Genomic DNA, 21,961 nt, shown 5'->3' with positions numbered 1-21,961 from the left:
TTTCAAAGCAGCTTTATAGTGTAAATAATGATTCAATGATGCAAACAGTTGATTTCAGCTGAACAGCAGCTCTAAAACAAAATAGTGTCATTGTTCAGCGGAAGTCAGTTCAGTGTTGATTCAGTTCTGTTGTAAAGATCATCGAGTATTAAATTAGTTTAATTTATCGATCAAGCAGTTAAGCAGAAAAACAGTGATGTCGTCGTCGTGTCAGAAACTCAAAGTTTAAAAACATACTGAGGAAGAAATTCAAAATGTTACGTTTTTTATTTATAAGGGGAGCTGATTTTATAGTTCAATAAACAAGTAGTTCATATTAAGTTACTTACATTTTACATACAATATTGTCAGTTTTTGTTCTATTTAAGTTATAGTCCTGTGATGCATCTCGAGTGAGCTTCACTATGTGCTTATTTTATTCAGATACAAGTCAAATAAATGTGTGATGGCACGAGGGTGTAATAAATGTTGACATCATTTTATATTTTTAATTTAATAATAATTTTCATTTTCGGGTATACTCTCCCTTTAAGATTTACTTTCTGTGGTCACTTTTGATAGTGAACCTCTATAGTTAACTTTTTTGTTTGTTTTACCAAATTTGTTAAGGTATGGTCACATTTAACAGCAGGCAATTTAACAGTCATTCCGATAAGAATCCAAGCAATCGCCATTTCAAGTGAGGGCGAAAGATTTCCCCACGTATATTTATTTCTCACTGGGTTTAAGTTGCTCGCGCAAATTTGTCACATTGCTCACAGCAAGCTACTTGGTTTGAAAGTGGCACCTCATGCCTTGCTTGAGTGTCAGTTCATGGACAGGCCTTCAGACAGCGCTGGATAAAGGCCTTGTCTGGCTCTTCCATTTGCACTCTGTGGCTCAAACTCCGAAGCCTTCGGACCAGCGAGTGAAGGAAAGGTGGAGGTCTGATTCTCAGATGTGTGAGGCTGGATGGAAAGGCTTGGCACTGCTGTAACCGTATCAGAGCCATGTGAAGGCCAACCCTGCATGCCAGAAGCACTAATTCCTCTTTACACATGAGGGGTTGAGGAGGAGTGTTGTGTACTTTGGACTGTAAGGAAAGACACGGCAGACAAAACACTTAGCTGGACCAATCTGAGTTGAGTAACAAGTGTCTCAAAACTCTCACATGAATAGCTAAAATCAGTGATCAGATTAAAAGACAGGACTTGTGTGCTTTCTTACCGACTCACTGTTGCCTACTCTGAACCTTGCTTGCTGTCCTGAAGCAAGGAATGACACAAACACCAACTGTTGGCCGAGAACCCGGACCCCTATGTTTCTGTTGAGCGACAGAAAGAGTGGTCTCAGGGGTGTCGGTGTTTGAGCCTGGCCTGTCCAGCTCCACGTTCGGATCCTTCTCCCGCTCTCATCTAGACTCCGCCCACCCCAAGCATCCATACTCAACCTGCATCACAGGAAACAAGAGCCACCGAACTTTATACTATACTACAGTATTTATAACGGGTTAGTCACTCTCACCCTCATTTCGATCCAAACCCACAAGAACACAAATGAAGATATTTTTCCTTTACGTCCATCTAGGAAAGGCACCCAAAAATGAAAATTCTGTCAGCAATTATTAATCCTCATGTTGTTCCAACCCTGTAAGACTTTGATAAGAATGAATGGAATGTATTTTCTTACATCAATCTGGTACAATATTATTCTATTCAATTCAATGTAACAAACAAGTTAGATCAAAAGTAACCAAACAGTAGTAATTGATTATGTTAATAACTATGGTTTTTGAGTAGCAACAGACTACAATTTGTGAGTAATAAGAAGTAAATAAAAGTCTAAATTTAATATGTTCATCTTACCGTATATATCAATCATGTCTCTTTGGAAGACTTGTATTAAACTGCTTGATTCATATTGGTTTTTACAAATATTTGATTGCACTTTAAGTATATGCACTTTTAATGTATTTATAGCGCACTTACCCACAAAAGTAGTGAGTGGTGTAAGGTAACTACATGGCTTAAAGGGATAGTTCACTTTGAAATTAATTTTTGCTATGTTTTAGCTTACCTCAAGGGCATCCAAGATGTAGGTGTCTTTGTTTCCGCAGTAGTTTCAATTTTTAGGTCAAACCGTTCTTGGTTGTCAGGCATATAAAGCATGTCTATGGTGCAACCGCGCAAAACATCACTTCCGGCGCTTTAAGGCACTTGCGCAAACCGAAGCGCCTGTGCCCTCAGATCAGTTGGACGTGGCTGTGGTTACAAGAAGTAAAACGATATAAACACAGCTCGTTTTCTCACACAAACCGCTCGTTTCGTGTCTTAGGCCATCAGTGTGTACTTACATCTACGAGTCATTAAATCGTGTTTAAATTGGACTTCTCTGTGCATGCTCTTTGAGGTGGTGACCATAGACCTCCATTATATGACTGACAGACAAGAACGGTTTGACCTAAAAATATCAAAATTGAAACTACTGCGGAAACAAAGGCACCTACATCTTGGATGCCCTTGAGGTAAGCTAAAACATATCAAAAATTAATTTCAAAGTGAACTATCCCTTTAAGTTATGGTTTAGAGGTAGGGTTCAGGTTAGCAGTTAGTGTCATTCCTACAATAAGTACATGGTATGTTCATGCGAAACAGGACTGTAAAATAAAGCGCTGGCAAATATTTTGAAGTGTCAATGTTTTGGTTTTGTGGACTTGCAGTGGTAGGACCACAATCTTTCAGGTTTCATTAAAAATATCTTCATTTGTGTTTTGAATATGAACAAAAGTCTTTAGAAAAACACAAGGGTGAGTAAATTATGACAGAATTTTCCTTTCTTTTTTTTTTTCCTTTGGGGTGAATTATCCCTTTAACGTTAAAATGTATTAGTGTTTGTAAAAATGTCGGTTAAAAAACTTGTATTATATTTATAATAACATTTCTGGTTCAGGATATTTAATATTATATGGTCTCGTGATATCCAATATATTTTAATAAATATGAATTCCCATGGTTCCCGTGGTTAGATGAGCCCGTCTGTCTGACTGTATTTATTGTCAAATAAATGTTGTCTTCCAAACAGAGCGCTGCAGGGATGATGTATTTTTGTAGGCCAAAACCCAGATACGAGTTAGCATTACAGGACTTCCGGTTCTATCATCCGTTTTTTGAAAGGGTTTTTGGTAAGACGTCTAAAATAAGGCCTGTGGTTAACCCATAAATACACTTTCAAACAAATTTCTCACATCTTCTTTTGTGTTCCACAGAAGAAGGAAAGGCCTAGATCAAGAATCAGTCCATTAGAGATATTCAGATTCGTGTCAGTGTAATAGCAATTCGGCCATACCAAATGCTGCCGTTGCAATAGTAACACGTGGCTCTGCCATTAGACTGAAAGAGGGCTCTGACTGGACAAAGAGTCGTCGTCATGTCATCTCGTACTATACAGATCCTTTCCTTCTCACAGATGAGAATGATGATAGCCAAGTTTCCTGAAGGATAGCTATTGCCATGACATTAAGGACAATCAACTTTCAAATCATCTTATCCCAAGGTGTCAAACCCTGTGTGAATGCATCAAGATAGCACTATTCAAGTTTTCCATAAACAATGTCATTGAAGAAATGCCCTATTTTTATAATGATATATAGTTTGTATCATAATACAGCCTTTTTCTCTTTTCATTTTGTACAGTAAAATACTTATAGTTATTATATTTTAGTGAAATCTACTACAATCCCAGATATAGACCATTTCGCAAGATGTAAACAACACTGGTCCAGAAACACTTCCTGTTTCAGTTTGTAACTGTTTTCTTTATTTCACATGTAATGAAAACATCTTAAAGATGAAACTTTTTGATTCAGTTTTATATGTTCTGTTGGTTGTATTTTATCCCAGCTAGGCTTTTACGTAGTGTTAAAAAACTGAAACAGGAAGTGCTTCTGGACCAGTGTTGTTTACATCTTGCAAAATGGTCTAGTAAAGCCTGACATATGAAATAATAGTCTGAATATTGACAATGGAGAATATGCACAAACTTAAGCTCAAACTTTATGAGGAAAAAATGCCGAATTGAGCAAAAATATGCATATTAAATGCAGTTGCTGATATTTATGTGACCCAAAAATTAGATGCAATTCTGATAGCTTGTAATGTAAATCAATGACATTTTATAACAGTTTTGCAAACTACTTACATAAAATGCATTTAAATTTCCGATTTCACTCTGTATCTCCCAATAATATTGTAACATGTAACATATAATTATTTTGTATATATAAATACACACACATGCTCGTATATATTTAAGAAATATTTTCATGTATATACTGTATATAGATTTATATATAATTTATAAGTATACATATTTTATATATAAACAATGTTTTTTTCTTAAATATACATGCATGTGTGTGTGTATTTATAATTACACACAGTGCACCCACATATATTATATAAACACAAACTTTTATTTTGGATGCAATTAATCGTTTGACAGCCCTAGTAAAGATATGTGTACCACAACCTGAAGAGTACATTTTTTAGAATTTAACTAAAAGGGCTTTTATTTTCTAAAAATGTAAAGTCAATGAATCAATCAGATGACAGAGGAGAAGTAAGGGATTACTCTTCATTTATCTGCAATTTAATTACAGTTACTTCTGATGTAATTGAGGTAAATACTGTGTATAGATCAATCCGATCTCACAGCGATTCGTATGCATTTTATGAGGCGTCTAAATCGTACGACTACACTCGTACAAATTCGTATGAATTATAGTAAAATATGTATGAAAAAAGTGTGAAATGTCTTGAGATCAGAAATAAAACAATAGTGGGTTTAACATCAAAATGTATTGTCTGTTGTTAAAAAGTGTGTTTTTATAATGTAACCTTCTTAACCTTGGTCAGTTTAAGGATAATTCATGCAATTTTGTAGTATTTATTTGAAAGAATTAAAGCAGATTCATGTCTATCCTTGTATTATTCAGCTGGTTGAGATTGATATAGGATTTTGAAAGCAATTAGTAATTAAAAGTAATTAAATACTTTTTAGAGAGAGTAATTAGTACAGTAATCTAATTACACTGTTGAAGAGGTAATTAGTAACTAGTAATTAAATACTTTTTTAGAGTAACTTACCAAACACTGGCTACGAGCATAGCCGCTTTCACAGTTATTGAAGTTTATTGTCCATTCTGTTTGTCACATTTGTCTTTGACACTGGTGACATCATGCTACTTAAAAGTACCCACATAGTATTCCATAGATTATTGCTAAAAGGATACAAAACTTGTGCAGAACCATCTTGAAACACAGTCAAAAATTTATCTCCATTAGAATAGTACTTCTCCAAGAAACTTGAATTGTTCTGAAAAAAAAAAAAGACCAGATGTTTAGTTTAAGGACCTAATTATGGAAGCTTGATCCACCAAGAAATAAAAAAATAAAAATAAAAATCCCATAATTAACTTGCATTATAATTAATAATATATACTCGCAATTCTGAGGGAAAAAAAAGTCGCACTTACCTTTTTTTATTTTTTATTCCATGGCGGAAACAAGCTTTTCCCATACCATGATAATATGACTTTCTAACAGAGTCAATTATTAAGGTCAGTTACCTGGTGATGAGTTAAGCCAAACTCAACTGACCCCAGTGCAGAAGAGTGATCACGTGTCCATTGTCCGGAGATCTCGCCCACATGCATGTACTCGTTCGCTTTCCAAAGATCCTCTTTGGGTGCACAGTTAGAGAGACGGAAACTGATAACTGACTTATCATGAGGCACATCTGAGGAAAGAAATGATTCATTTATCCCCTTAACATGCCGTCACTGAATGATATCTTTGTAAAACACACACACACTTTAAAACTATTAAATTTACAGGGGGTCAAATTCAATTTTCAGTTTAATTTGGGGAAAACACTTCAGCTATTTCAACTGCTTTGTTTGATTTGTTCATTGCAAACAGCTGAAAGTCTGTAAATGTTGCCAAGAAATCTGATTTGCAATGGCGAGTAATTTCAGCTACAGTATTCCCCATACAAATGTATTGTAGTAGACTTGGAATATTGTCCTATGGACCACTTTTGCGAAATGGTGAGTAAATAATGTCAGAATTTTCATTTCTGGGTGTGAATATTCATTGTTGTTACTGATCCATCCATGGGTAAATTGTCAAACATACAGTATGCTCTCACTCACATATGTAGGTACTCACCGTTCTTTGATACCAATAAACTGGAATGAGAAGCTCTGTCATATCTCTGTCTGAAACTAAACCAAAGGAATGAAAAGTATACACAAAATCACATGTGTCAGTTTTCATTACAACATGCACAAGTAACAACACATGCCATGTACACCGTATTTTTTTAAAAAAATCGTTGTCTGTTCACCAAGGCTGCATTTATTTATCAAAAAACAGCAATACTGTGAAATTATATTATCATTTAAAATAATATAAAATGTAATATATTCCTGCCATGTAAAAGCTGAATTTTCAGCATAATTTCTCCAGTCTTCAGTGTCACAAGATCCTTCAGAAATTATTATAATATGCTGATTTGCTGCTGAAGAAACATTTAATTTTATTATCAGTTGAAAACAGTTAAATATTTTGGTGAAAACCATAATGCTTTTTTCAGGTCTCTTTTCTACTTTCACTTTTTTTGTTCAATTTAATGCATCCTTGCTGAAATACAAATGAATAAATAAATATTCATACTGACCCGAAACCTTTAAGCAGTAGTGTGTGCTACAAATCAAACCTGTTTTTTCCTCTTTCTCGTGCTTTATCTTGTAGCTCTTCATCTTCATTGATGAAGGGGTCATCTAGTCGAACGGATCTGATTGACTGTGCCTCAGACTGTCTCATAGACAGATGCTTTTCATGGACCATAATCTCGAACAACTCTCTGTAGTTCTCACAGCAGAAGTCCTGAAGTCCAATTAGACAAGTGTTGAAGCAATAAGGGCAGTGTTGGGGTTTAACACATTACAAGTAACGCAAGTCAGATTAATCTTAATCAGATTACTTTTTTCAAGTAACTAGTAATGAAACATTACTTTTAAAATTACAACAAAATATCTGTTTATCTAGTATCTGTAAATCCACATTCTTAACCCCTTAACTGTCACCGTCCCGATACGCCTAATTTTACTTCACTACTTTACTTCTATTAAATCCTAATCTAATTATGACAAATTATATATTGTTGGAAAGGTCGAAGACTTCTAAATAAATATTCTATCCCTGTTTTGTGTTACAAATTATGTAGGAAGAGTAATTGATGAATTTATGGCAAGAGTGCGCCTCAAAAAATCTGCATCATAACAGGAGGTCTGACCTTTGTCACAAAAAGTCGATGCACCCACTTTTAATCATCCAAACTTCTGTTTTTATGGGTAAAAGTTCATAATAAAACATATAATCTAGTATTTTTCAATAAAAAAATTATAGTATAATATTATCCTCTAAAAATTATATTCTATATATTATCCTCTAAAATATAATATTATTTTTTTAATCGCCTTTTTATTATATCACATATTTTAGTAGTTATCATACATTAGGTATAATTTGAAAACTTATAAACTCAGAATTCATTTTGTGAAAACAGTTTTATAATTGAACATTACGTTACCATAGAAACAGTACTTATTTTATCAGGCTCCTCTCCTTTTGGGCATCATTATATTTCATAATTTATGATCAAAACCTTTTCTAATCTTGACAAAACACATATAAACACAAAATTGATATTTGGACAGAAATGTATAAATTTGTTAAGGCAGAATGTATACAACTAAATTCAATGGAATTCAATGGCACCCGGTGGCTATTTTTGGTACTACGCCTAAACAAAATCTCATGGGAAATTTAATTTTTGTGATATCAACTTCAAATTTGGAACATAACTACTTTTGATTTTATAGTAATTATAGAGTAAAACATATTTTGTAAAATATATATTTTATATAAAATAAAACAATATATAGTACAGTATACATGTTTTCACTTCAGCAATAATCTGCTGAGTGTTTTCTTTAAAACAACTCCAAACTTGGGTATATATTCCAAAGCATTCTTGAATTACAACCATTTAAGTGTGAATAGTGCATTTTAACTCCCATTCTCAAAAAGAGGGGTGACAGGTAAGGGGTTGAATACTGTATATCAAAAACTACAACATACATGTATAATCTCAATGACAAATGTGGAACAGTTAGTTCATGCCTTCATGACATCAAGGCTAGATTATTGTAATGATCTATTGCATCAACTTCAACAACTATTACAATCTCAAAAAAAATTAAAGCTGCAAGCAGCATTTAGCGGGGTTCAAGCAGTTTAGGCCTTTAAGGCCTTTAAGCACAAAAGCATCAAAAGACATTAAGTTTTATGTAGCAAGCATTATTTACCATGATAAACCATATTTCAATGTTATTTTTCATGATTTACCATGTTCTAGTATGATTTACCATGAATCTAACATGATTTTCCATAGTTTACCTTGATATACCATGTTATAGGATGGTTTACCACAATATAGCAAGTGAAAAGACTATTAATAAGAAAAGTGGCCAGCAGAGGGCAGTAGAAGACCACTTATTGGCACACTTCCATTTTGAAATGCTTTGTTTCTCCACTATTCTGCACTAAAGCAAACCATTTTTTTCATGTTAACTTCATAAAGCATGCTTACACACAAACGCACGCACGCACACGCACACACACACACACACAAACACACACACATTTATAGTGTGTACAGTATATGTATAGTTTGACTGCAAAACATTAACAAAAAGAAATTTGTTAAATAAATTAACTATGCAAAATATAGTGTGTACTAGGGGTGGAGCCGAATACGGTATTCGGAAAGGCACAAATAATGTGTTTTTTACGAATACTTATTCCGAACAAATACTTAAAAAATATTTGTGTTCGGGAACAAGAAATACTGTATGTCAAAAAGCTGCGTTCCTCATGAGACCGCAGTGCGCGAGTTGAGTGAGCGACGTTCAGGAAGAGGTGACTGACACAGGCTGCTCCACACAGCAACAGAGAGGGCTCGGCTGAGCGAAAAAACACTTAACTGCATCACTATTTTTGTTGAATAGATGTTTGTACCTTAACTAGGTTCCAGAGGCAGTTTATAACTTTCGGGAAGCGGAGTTTGATCGGGAGTATATTCCATTATTGACGTCTGCAGACGAGTGCTCTCCTGTTCGCTCTGTTTACGTAGCTCTGTTAGCTTGGTAACGGTAATTATTTGTTTCTTATATGGCTTGGTTGAATTCTAATGTAGAGTGCGGTCTGTTATTATAACAGGCCGCTGCTTATAAGTATAACACACCGTTGCCATGAAAAACAGAGCGTTGCCATGGATTCTAAACGTAGAGACAGAACGGACTATTTTTCTTTTTTATCGGCAATCGTTTTTTAAATCAATAAACTCCTGTTTATATCTATATTTTGAGTCAAATTATTGATTTACTTGGTAGGTAGCAATGTAATAAGCAGGGTAATGTAGAGCGAGGCGGTTGTTACAGCAAATATAAACCCGCAGGCTTTGCGTAATCCCTAACTTATTCTGTCTGTTAAGCGTCCTTCACCGTGGTGTTGGGGTTCATAATGTTCACAATTGTATTTTATTAGTTGTTGGTTTAACCATGGTTCATGAGGTAATGGCTGACTGTTATTTTCTTCTCAATGACTTTTCTTGTTACATGTTCATTGCTGGATTTATAGAAAAACACCAACCAATATTGCATAATGGATATAATTAAATAATTCATAATAGTAATTGAAAAGATTTCCTTTCTAATCTCTTTCAACTCCATTTCGCTTTTTCAATGAGACTCTGCCACTTCACCATGCACGACTCACCTGTTGCCTATAAATTGATTGTGAACCCTTTGGCTCATTCTTTGCACTCTTTCCTGGCATTTTGATGCATAACTGTGTGTGTCTTCATGAATTACGTGAGTCCATCTATTAATTTGATTGTGTTTACATTGTTTATGCCTTTTCATGATTTAATGTCACTGTCAGCCTGTGCGCTGCTAATTGATTAATTTGTTTGCCAGACATGTGCCCTGAGCCATGTTGAAAGATTGTTTGTTTCAATGATTTTTTTACAGCCTGTTTTATTGTGATTAGTACTCATATCTTTGTTCATTTATATCATTGTTCCTTTTGTGTTGATTGATCACTGTCACCAATTGTGTTATTTCTTTATCTCCTTATGCAACAACACACAAACAATGCATTGATCCAAAGTCAACAGGCACCTAAGACGAACTCTTATATTGCGCTGCATTACTGTGTTGTTGACTATTACTGACGGTAAGGTTGTACTGTTGACCCTCGCGCAGCCTCTCGAGCAGAAATCTACACAAATGAGCGCAGAACACACTCAGACCCCATTTACACCTGGTATTAAAATGCGATCTGTATCCAGATAAGTTATCCGGATAATAAAAAAACGCATGTTAATGCAAGGTGTAAATGCGTTGTGATCGCGATTGGATCTGCCTGACCACATCTACAGGTAGTCTGGCTCGCATTGTGTCCGGATCTTTACTAGGTGTAAACGCAATCTGGTTGTTGAAACCACATATGTATATTTTACTCCTCCCAAAAAGGCAAAAAAATAAACGAGTAAGCTTGTTATATAGGCTATAAGTCATGTTATAGTCAGATATGACGGCGCTACTGCGACACGGATCACCCATCACCGCTCATGAGCGTCTATTCATCGAGCCAACGTGCAAACATCGCAAATAAAAGTGAAAGTAAGTCACAGACGCTTAACACACAATCATCTTCAAGTAAAGAAACGAAATTATCTTACCAGCGGTGTTGCCACTCTTTTATTGATGTCTTTGATTTGGAAATTAGCTGATGATCAACGAAATGCAGCTCATATCTGTTGCTTTTGGTGTCGTTCAATCCATTAAATCTGCATACGCGGGAGTTTAAGATCGGATTTATATCCATTTTGCAAAAACACATGTATGTGGCCAGGTGTAAATGGAATCGGTACTTATTATCCGGATAACTTGTCTGGATACAGATCGCATTTTAATACCAGGTGTAAATGGGGTCTCTTATTCTTCCTGAACACCATCACGATTGAAAATGTGACATTGATTTCCTACAACAGTTCAATAAACAGTAAAAAATTAAATCACTTACATTTTAGATGCTATATTGGCTGTTTTTGTTGTGTTTCAGCAGCGAAAATAGTTCCAAACAACACAGCAGAACCACGGCACATGTCACAGGAACACTCGACGTGTTTTCATTACTGAATCATTCAGCATTTTGAACGAATCGATTGAGTCAAAGATTCAAAGACACATTCAAAAACATCGGTCTCATTCTTGAATGATCAGCCGTTTGAACGAATCGTTTGAATGAATGAATTGAATGACTCACTCATTAAGACGGTCGCCTGCCACCACCTACTGGCGGTTTAGTGTTAAATGTTTAAAAGTAGTATCATTCTTTCCCAGTTTCTTATGTAAATTTAAATAAATGTCATAACATTATTTTATGCAATTGTGTTTTTTCAGTGTAAATGATTTAATTTGATCAGCCCCTAGAGTAACAGCCCATAGTGTCTTATTATTCGAAATAATACACCAGAATTTATAGTTTACCCACCTCTTTTTTTACCACTACACCTCTGACCATAGTGTACATTAATTTACCACGTTCTAGCATGATTTATCATTATTTACAGTGATTGGGGCTTGGATGATTGGATTTTAATGTGATTCTAGGAATATAGTATAGCTATTTACCACGTTAATAGCAATTATGTGAAGATTCAGAACAACTGAAGTGATAAACTTTGACAAAAAAAAATGATTGTGATCAATATTTGACTAAATGTGATTGCAAATGTTAAAATAGATCATTAATAAAGTCATAATATTAATTATAGTTGAGTAGTGAGACACTTACTATCTTGAACAGCAGAGGGCAGTAAAACACCACTTATTGGCTTAATAGACCATCATTTTGATATCATTTCACCTTTTTTAACTGTTATTTAGGCATATTTTGTCAGATCTGTCTGAAAATGTTCATGATTATTTAATGTCACGTGTTCTGACTTGTTTATTGAAGAGATCAACGCTTTCAGGGACACTGAAAGTGTAGTAATAGATGGCTTCAACACACTAAATGTTGAAGCCATCCTATTATAGTCATCCACATGACGTAGTTCAACTTTTTGTTATAATTATTGATCTAGAGAGTCCAGAGAATTGTACTGCACTGGTTTTAACATTACGATATGATCAGAGATGGAAAACACCATTTACAGCCAATACTGGCAATTTACCATTGGAAATACATGGTTTTAAAGCTTTTTAACAGTTATAGCGCCACCTATGGTCCGATCTCCATGAAACTGTGCATGCTTCTTCAGCATGTTATGACACATATGCTCATCAATTTTTGTAAAGTTCTGAGTTTTCCTTTAGGATTTACAGGCTTTTGGGGGCTTTTTGTCACGCCCCCTTTTGTAAATGACCCTGTTATAGCAAGACAAATGACAAAGTTGAACTTTTTTTGGATAATTATTGATCAAGAGAGTCCAAAGAATTATCCTAGACTAGTCTGGTTCCGATCGGGCAAAAAACCAGGGACTAGTTCGCAAAAGTAGGTTTTTAACATATTCGTGAATATTTAACGAACGAATTGATTGACAGCAATGGTTCTTGAGGCAAAGTTGTTCATCATGAGGAGATCTATCAATTGATATACATTTTGTGGGGGTGTGTGCAACACCACGTGATTACAGAGCAATAAAACTCGTTAGCGCCAACTAGTGGCCGATTTCTTTCAAAATTTTTACAGACCTCTAGGGCCATGAGTCGAACATTCCCAACGAGTTTCGTTCCGATCGGCCTTCGTTAACCTTGTTTCATAGATGCTCAAACTTCATTGGCCGATGGCGGCCATGTTTTTTGAGATACACCAATGTCCTTATAGACTTACATGAGGCCTTGGACCAAGACACTGCATACCAATTTTCAAGTCAATCGGACTGACGGTCAGGTGTTTATCTGTTTTTTTCATTTTATAGCGCCACCTAGTGTTCAATCGTCGCGATTTTTTTACTGTCACCTCAAATTGAACTCTTACACATGTGTACCGAGTTTGGTGAAGATATCTCATTTACTTCTCGAGCTATAGCCATTTTAGTAAAATAGGCTCCTCCCACAACGTTTATTTTGCTTCCCCTAGCGACCGGAACGAGAAATTTCAACATTTTTTTGATAATTATTAATCTTCAGACTCCAGAGAACATTTCTGCACTGGTTTGGTTCCGATCGGGCAAAAATCCAGGGACTAGTTCGCAAAAGTAGTTTTTCGACAAAATTCAAAATGGCGGAAAATCTATCATGACGGAAATGAAATCGGAGATATACGTTTTTCTCGTCAGGTGACCAGCTTTCCAACGATATAAGACACTTGAGTGTACGACTTACGGTCTAGGAGTTATGAGCAGTTTTGCGCAATTGGTCGCTATAGCGCCACCTATGGGCCAATCGGGCTCATAATTTGATAACCTCTCCTCGATTTTTGTACTACCATCTGACAAAGTTTCAGAACTGCAGCACTTACGGTTTGGTCTGCACGATGCGTTTTACGGCAGAATAATAATAATAATAATAATAATAATAATAATAATTAAAGCTGCAAGCAGCATTTTGCGGGGTTCAAGCAGTTTAGGCCTTTAAGGCCTTTAAGCACAAAAGCATCAAAAGACATTAAGTTTTATGTAGCAAGCATTATTTACCATGATAAACCATATTTCAATGTTATTTTTCATGATTTACCATGTTCTAGTATGATTTACCATGAATCTAACATGATTTTCCATAGTTTACCTTGATATACCATGTTATAGGATGGTTTACCACAATATAGCATGTGAAAAGACTATTAATAAGAAAAGTGGCCAGCAGAGGGCAGTAGAAGACCACTTATTGGCACACTTCCATTTTGAAATGCTTTGTTTCTCCACTATTCTGCACTAAAGCAAACCATTTTTTTCATGTTAACTTCATAAAGCATGCTTACACACAAACGCACGCACACGCACACACACACACACAAACACACACACATTTATAGTGTGTACAGTATATGTATAGTTTGACTGCAAAACATTAACAAAAAGAAATTTGTTAAATAAATTAACTATGCAAAATATAGTGTGTACTAGGGGTGGAGCCGAATACGGTATTCGGAAAGGCACAAATAATGTGTTTTTTACGAATACTTATTCCGAACAAATACTTAAAAAATATTTGTGTTCGGGAACAAGAAATACTGTATGTCAAAAAGCTGCGTTCCTCATGAGACCGCAGTGCGCGAGTTGAGTGAGCGACGTTCAGGAAGAGGTGACTGACACAGGCTGCTCCACACAGCAACAGAGAGGGCTCGGCTGAGCGAAAAAACACTTAACTGCATCACTATTTTTGTTGAATAGATGTTTGTACCTTAACTAGGTTCCAGAGGCAGTTTATAACTTTCGGGAAGCGGAGTTTGATCGGGAGTATATTCCATTATTGACGTCTGCAGACGAGTGCTCTCCTGTTCGCTCTGTTTACGTAGCTCTGTTAGCTTGGTAACGGTAATTATTTGTTTCTTATATGGCTTGGTTGAATTCTAATGTAGAGTGCGGTCTGTTATTATAACAGGCCGCTGCTTATAAGTATAACACACCGTTGCCATGAAAAACAGAGCGTTGCCATGGATTCTAAACGTAGAGACAGAACGGACTATTTTTCTTTTTTATCGGCAATCGTTTTTTAAATCAATAAACTCCTGTTTATATCTATATTTTGAGTCAAATTATTGATTTACTTGGTAGGTAGCAATGTAATAAGCAGGGTAATGTAGAGCGAGGCGGTTGTTACAGCAAATATAAACCCGCAGGCTTTGCGTAATCCCTAACTTATTCTGTCTGTTAAGCGTCCTTCACCGTGGTGTTGGGGTTCATAATGTTCACAATTGTATTTTATTAGTTGTTGGTTTAACCATGGTTCATGAGGTAATGGCTGACTGTTATTTTCTTCTCAATGACTTTTCTTGTTACATGTTCATTGCTGGATTTATAGAAAAACACCAACCAATATTGCATAATGGATATAATTAAATAATTCATAATAGTAATTGAAAAGATTTCCTTTCTAATCTCTTTCAACTCCATTTCGCTTTTTCAATGAGACTCTGCCACTTCACCATGCACGACTCACCTGTTGCCTATAAATTGATTGTGAACCCTTTGGCTCATTCTTTGCACTCTTTCCTGGCATTTTGATGCATAACTGTGTGTGTCTTCATGAATTACGTGAGTCCATCTATTAATTTGATTGTGTTTACATTGTTTATGCCTTTTCATGATTTAATGTCACTGTCAGCCTGTGCGCTGCTAATTGATTAATTTGTTTGCCAGACATGTGCCCTGAGCCATGTTGAAAGATTGTTTGTTTCAATGATTTTTTTACAGCCTGTTTTATTGTGATTAGTACTCATATCTTTGTTCATTTATATCATTGTTCCTTTTGTGTTGATTGATCACTGTCACCAATTGTGTTATTTCTTTATCTCCTTATGCAACAACACACAAACAATGCATTGATCCAAAGTCAACAGGCACCTAAGACGAACTCTTATATTGCGCTGCATTACTGTGTTGTTGACTATTACTGACGGTAAGGTTGTACTGTTGACCCTCGCGCAGCCTCTCGAGCAGAAATCTACACAAATGAGCGCAGAACACACTCAGACCCCATTTACACCTGGTATTAAAATGCGATCTGTATCCAGATAAGTTATCCGGATAATAAAAAAACGCATGTTAATGCAAGGTGTAAATGCGTTGTGATCGCGATTGGATCTGCCTGACCACATCTACAGGTAGTCTGGCTCGCATTGTGTCCGGATCTTTACTAGGTGTAAACGCAATCTGGTTGTTGAAACCACATATGTATATTTTACTCCTCCCAAAAAGGCAAAAAAATAAACGAGTAAGCTTGTTATATAGGCTATAAGTCATGTTATAGTCAGATATGACGGCGCTACTGCGACACGGATCACCCATCACCGCTCATGAGCGTCTATTCATCGAGCCAACGTGCAAACATCGCAAATAAAAGTGAAAGTAAGTCACAGACGCTTAACACACAATCATCTTCAAGTAAAGAAACGAAATTATCTTACCAGCGGTGTTGCCACTCTTTTATTGATGTCTTTGATTTGGAAATTAGCTGATGATCAACGAAATGCAGCTCATATCTGTTGCTTTTGGTGTCGTTCAATCCATTAAATCTGCATACGCGGGAGTTTAAGATCGGATTTATATCCATTTTGCAAAAACACATGTATGTGGCCAGGTGTAAATGGAATCGGTACTTATTATCCGGATAACTTGTCTGGATACAGATCGCATTTTAATACCAGGTGTAAATGGGGTCTCTTATTCTTCCTGAACACCATCACGATTGAAAATGTGACATTGATTTCCTACAACAGTTCAATAAACAGTAAAAAATTAAATCACTTACATTTTAGATGCTATATTGGCTGTTTTTGTTGTGTTTCAGCAGCGAAAATAGTTCCAAACAACACAGCAGAACCACGGCACATGTCACAGGAACACTCGACGTGTTTTCATTACTGAATCATTCAGCATTTTGAACGAATCGATTGAGTCAAAGATTCAAAGACACATTCAAAAACATCGGTCTCATTCTTGAATGATCAGCCGTTTGAACGAATCGTTTGAATGAATGAATTGAATGACTCACTCATTAAGACGGTCGCCTGCCACCACCTACTGGCGGTTTAGTGTTAAATGTTTAAAAGTAGTATCATTCTTTCCCAGTTTCTTATGTAAATTTAAATAAATGTCATAACATTATTTTATGCAATTGTGTTTTTTCAGTGTAAATGATTTAATTTGATCAGCCCCTAGAGTAACAGCCCATAGTGTCTTATTATTCGAAATAATACACCAGAATTTATAGTTTACCCACCTCTTTTTTTACCACTACACCTCTGACCATAGTGTACATTAATTTACCACGTTCTAGCATGATTTATCATTATTTACAGTGATTGGGGCTTGGATGATTGGATTTTAATGTGATTCTAGGAATATAGTATAGCTATTTACCACGTTAATAGCAATTATGTGAAGATTCAGAACAACTGAAGTGATAAACTTTGACAAAAAAAAATGATTGTGATCAATATTTGACTAAATGTGATTGCAAATGTTAAAATAGATCATTAATAAAGTCATAATATTAATTATAGTTGAGTAGTGAGACACTTACTATCTTGAACAGCAGAGGGCAGTAAAACACCACTTATTGGCTTAATAGACCATCATTTTGATATCATTTCACCTTTTTTAACTGTTATTTAGGCATATTTTGTCAGATCTGTCTGAAAATGTTCATGATTATTTAATGTCACGTGTTCTGACTTGTTTATTGAAGAGATCAACGCTTTCAGGGACACTGAAAGTGTAGTAATAGATGGCTTCAACACACTAAATGTTGAAGCCATCCTATTATAGTCATCCACATGACGTAGTTCAACTTTTTGTTATAATTATTGATCTAGAGAGTCCAGAGAATTGTACTGCACTGGTTTTAACATTACGATATGATCAGAGATGGAAAACACCATTTACAGCCAATACTGGCAATTTACCATTGGAAATACATGGTTTTAAAGCTTTTTAACAGTTATAGCGCCACCTATGGTCCGATCTCCATGAAACTGTGCATGCTTCTTCAGCATGTTATGACACATATGCTCATCAATTTTTGTAAAGTTCTGAGTTTTCCTTTAGGATTTACAGGCTTTTGGGGGCTTTTTGTCACGCCCCCTTTTGTAAATGACCCTGTTATAGCAAGACAAATGACAAAGTTGAACTTTTTTTGGATAATTATTGATCAAGAGAGTCCAAAGAATTATCCTAGACTAGTCTGGTTCCGATCGGGCAAAAAACCAGGGACTAGTTCGCAAAAGTAGGTTTTTAACATATTCGTGAATATTTAACGAACGAATTGATTGACAGCAATGGTTCTTGAGGCAAAGTTGTTCATCATGAGGAGATCTATCAATTGATATACATTTTGTGGGGGTGTGTGCAACACCACGTGATTACAGAGCAATAAAACTCGTTAGCGCCAACTAGTGGCCGATTTCTTTCAAAATTTTTACAGACCTCTAGGGCCATGAGTCGAACATTCCCAACGAGTTTCGTTCCGATCGGCCTTTGTTAACCTTGTTTCATAGATGCTCAAACTTCATTGGCCGATGGCGGCCATGTTTTTTGAGATACACCAATGTCCTTATAGACTTACATGAGGCCTTGGACCAAGACACTGCATACCAATTTTCAAGTCAATCGGACTGACGGTCAGGTGTTTATCTGTTTTTTTCATTTTATAGCGCCACCTAGTGTTCAATCGTCGCGATTTTTTTACTGTCACCTCAAATTGAACTCTTACACATGTGTACCGAGTTTGGTGAAGATATCTCATTTACTTCTCGAGCTATAGCCATTTTAGTAAAATAGGCTCCTCCCACAACGTTTATTTTGCTTCCCCTAGCGACCGGAACGAGAAATTTCAACATTTTTTTGATAATTATTAATCTTCAGACTCCAGAGAACATTTCTGCACTGGTTTGGTTCCGATCGGGCAAAAATCCAGGGACTAGTTCGCAAAAGTAGTTTTTCGACAAAATTCAAAATGGCGGAAAATCTATCATGACGGAAATGAAATCGGAGATATACGTTTTTCTCGTCAGGTGACCAGCTTTCCAACGATATAAGACACTTGAGTGTACGACTTACGGTCTAGGAGTTATGAGCAGTTTTGCGCAATTGGTCGCTATAGCGCCACCTATGGGCCAATCGGGCTCATAATTTGATAACCTCTCCTCGATTTTTGTACTACCATCTGACAAAGTTTCAGAACTGCAGCACTTACGGTTTGGTCTGCACGATGCGTTTTACGGCAGAATAATAATAATAATAATAATAATAATAATAATAATTAAAGCTGCAAGCAGCATTTTGCGGGGTTCAAGCAGTTTAGGCCTTTAAGGCCTTTAAGCACAAAAGCATCAAAAGACATTAAGTTTTATGTAGCAAGCATTATTTACCATGATAAACCATATTTCAATGTTATTTTTCATGATTTACCATGTTCTAGTATGATTTACCATGAATCTAACATGATTTTCCATAGTTTACCTTGATATACCATGTTATAGGATGGTTTACCACAATATAGCATGTGAAAAGACTATTAATAAGAAAAGTGGCCAGCAGAGGGCAGTAGAAGACCACTTATTGGCACACTTCCATTTTGAAATGCTTTGTTTCTCCACTATTCTGCACTAAAGCAAACCATTTTTTTCATGTTAACTTCATAAAGCATGCTTACACACAAACGCACGCACGCACACGCACACACACACACACACAAACACACACACATTTATAGTGTGTACAGTATATGTATAGTTTGACTGCAAAACATTAACAAAAAGAAATTTGTTAAATAAATTAACTATGCAAAATATAGTGTGTACTAGGGGTGGAGCCGAATACGGTATTCGGAAAGGCACAAATAATGTGTTTTTTACGAATACTTATTCCGAACAAATACTTAAAAAATATTTGTGTTCGGGAACAAGAAATACTGTATGTCAAAAAGCTGCGTTCCTCACGAGACCGCAGTGCGCGAGTTGAGTGAGCAACGTTCAGAAAGAGGTGACTGACACAGGCTGCTCCACACAGCAACAGAGAGGGCTCGGCTGAGCGAAAAAACACTTAACTGCATCACTATTTTTGTTGAATAGATGTTTGTAGCTTAACCAGGTTCCAGAGGCAGTTTATAACTTTCGGGAAGCGGAGTTTGATCGGGAGTATATTCCATTATTGACGTCTGCAGACGAGTGCTCTCCTGTTCGCTCTGTTTACGTAGCTCTGTTAGCTTGGTAACGGTAATTATTTGTTTCTTATATGGCTTGGTTGAATTCTAATGTAGAGTGCGGTCTGTTTTTATAACAGGCCGCTGCTTATAAGTATAACACACCGTTGCCATGAAAAACAGAGCGTTGCCATGGATTCTAAACGTAGAGACAGAACGGACTATTTTTCTTTTTTATCGGCAATCGTTTTTTAAATCAATAAACTACTGTTTATATCTATATTTTGAGTCAAATTATTGATTTACTTGGTAGGTAGCAATGTAATAAGCAGGGTAATGTAGAGCGAGGCGGTTGTTATAGCGAATATAAACCCGCAGGCTTTGCGTAATCCCTAACTTATTCTGTCTGTTAAGCGTCCTTCACTGTGGTGTTGGGGTTCATAATGTTCACAATTGTATTTTATTAGTTGTTGGTTTAACCATGGTTCATGAGGTAATGGCTGACTGTTATTTTCTTCTCAATGACTTTTCTTGTTACATGTTCATTGCTGGATTTATAGAAAAACACCAACCAATATTGCATAATGGATATAATTAAATAATTCATAATAGTAATTGAAAAGATTTCCTTTCTAATCTCTTTCAACTCCATTTCGCTTTTTCAATTTCAATTGATTGTGAACACTTTGGCTCATTCTTTGCACTCTTTCCTGGCATTTTGATGCATAACTGTGTGTGTCTTCATGAATTACGTGAGTCCATCTATTAATTTGATTGTGTTTACATTGTTTATGCCTTTTTATGATTTAATGTCACTGTCAGCCTGTGCGCTGCTAATTGATTAATTTGTTTGCCAGACATGTGCCCTGAGCCATGTTGAAAGATTGTTTGTTTCAATGATTTTTTTACAGCCTGTTTTATTGTGATTAGTACTCATATCTTTGTTCATTTATATCATTGTTCCTTTTGTGTTGATTGATCACTGTCACCAATTGTATTATTTCTTTATCTCCTTATGCAACAACACACAAACAATGCATTGATCCAAAGTCAACAGGCACCTAAGACGAACTCTTATATTGCGCTGCATTACTGTGTTGTTGACTATTACTGACGGTAAGGTTGTACTGTTGATCCTCGCGCAGCCTCTCGAGCAGAAATCTACACAAATGAGCGCAGAACACACTCAGACCCCATTTACACCTGGTATTAAAATGCGATCTGTATCCAGATAAGTTATCCGGATAATAAAAAAACGCATGTTAATGCAAGGTGTAAATGCGTTGTGATCGCGATTGGATCTGCCTGACCACATCTGCAGGTAGTCTGGCTCGCATTGTGTCCGGATCTTTACTAGGTGTAAACGCAATCTGGTTGTTGAAACCACATATGTATATTTTACTCCTCCCAAAAAGGCAAAAAAATAAACGAGTAAGCTTGTTATATAGGCTATAAGTCATGTTATAGTCAGATATGACGGCGCTACTGCGACACGGATCACCCATCACCGCTCATGAGCGTCTATTCATCGAGCCAACGTGCAAACATCGCAAATAAAAGTGAAAGTAAGTCACAGACGCTTAACACACAATCATCTTCAAGTAAAGAAACGAAATTATCTTACCAGCGGTGTTGCCACTCTTTTATTGATGTCTTTGATTTGGAAATTAGCTGATGACCAACGAAATGCAGCTCATATCTGTTGCTTTTGGTGTCGTTCAATCCATTAAATCTGCATACGCGGGAGTTTAAGATCGGATTTATATCCGTTTTGCAAAAACACATTTATGTGGCCAGGTGTAAATGGAATCGGTACTTATTATCCGGATAACTTGTCTGGATACAGATCGCATTTTAATACCAGGTGTAAATGGGGTCTCTTATTCTTCCTGAACACCATCACGATTGAAAATGTGACATTGATTTCCTACAACAGTTCAATAAACAGTAAAAAATTAAATCACTTACATTTTAGATGCT

The 21,961-nt window shown here is 36.0% G+C and overlaps 1 protein-coding gene across 3 annotated transcripts in view; it reads right to left on the bottom strand.

Moving 5' to 3' along the window:
* Positions 1-690: 690 nt before the first annotated feature.
* LOC120469815 (glutamate-rich protein 6) overlaps positions 691-21,961 on the bottom strand; it is a 29,663-nt gene continuing 8,392 nt past the window's right edge. For all 3 annotated transcript variants that reach the window (XM_039659013.2, XM_039659014.2, XM_039659015.2), the window contains exons 5-11: positions 6,757-6,926; positions 6,207-6,262; positions 5,606-5,775; positions 5,270-5,352; positions 3,325-3,480; positions 1,207-1,429; positions 691-1,072 (exon numbers count right to left, since the gene is read on the bottom strand). In XM_039659013.2, the coding sequence (XP_039514947.2) occupies positions 812-1,072; positions 1,207-1,429; positions 3,325-3,480; positions 5,270-5,352; positions 5,606-5,775; positions 6,207-6,262; positions 6,757-6,926 (1,119 nt within the window). In that variant the 3' untranslated portion in view covers positions 691-811. The remainder of the gene's footprint in view (positions 1,073-1,206; positions 1,430-3,324; positions 3,481-5,269; positions 5,353-5,605; positions 5,776-6,206; positions 6,263-6,756; positions 6,927-21,961) is intronic.

The sequence above is a fragment of the Pimephales promelas genome, chromosome 5 (genome assembly GCF_988280905.1).
Source record: "Pimephales promelas chromosome 5, fPimPro1.hap1.1, whole genome shotgun sequence".
In the NCBI taxonomy this organism is placed as follows: Eukaryota; Metazoa; Chordata; class Actinopteri; order Cypriniformes; family Leuciscidae; genus Pimephales; species Pimephales promelas.
Note: the sequence above shows the minus strand (reverse complement) of the source record. Positions and strands in the feature narration are given on the sequence as shown.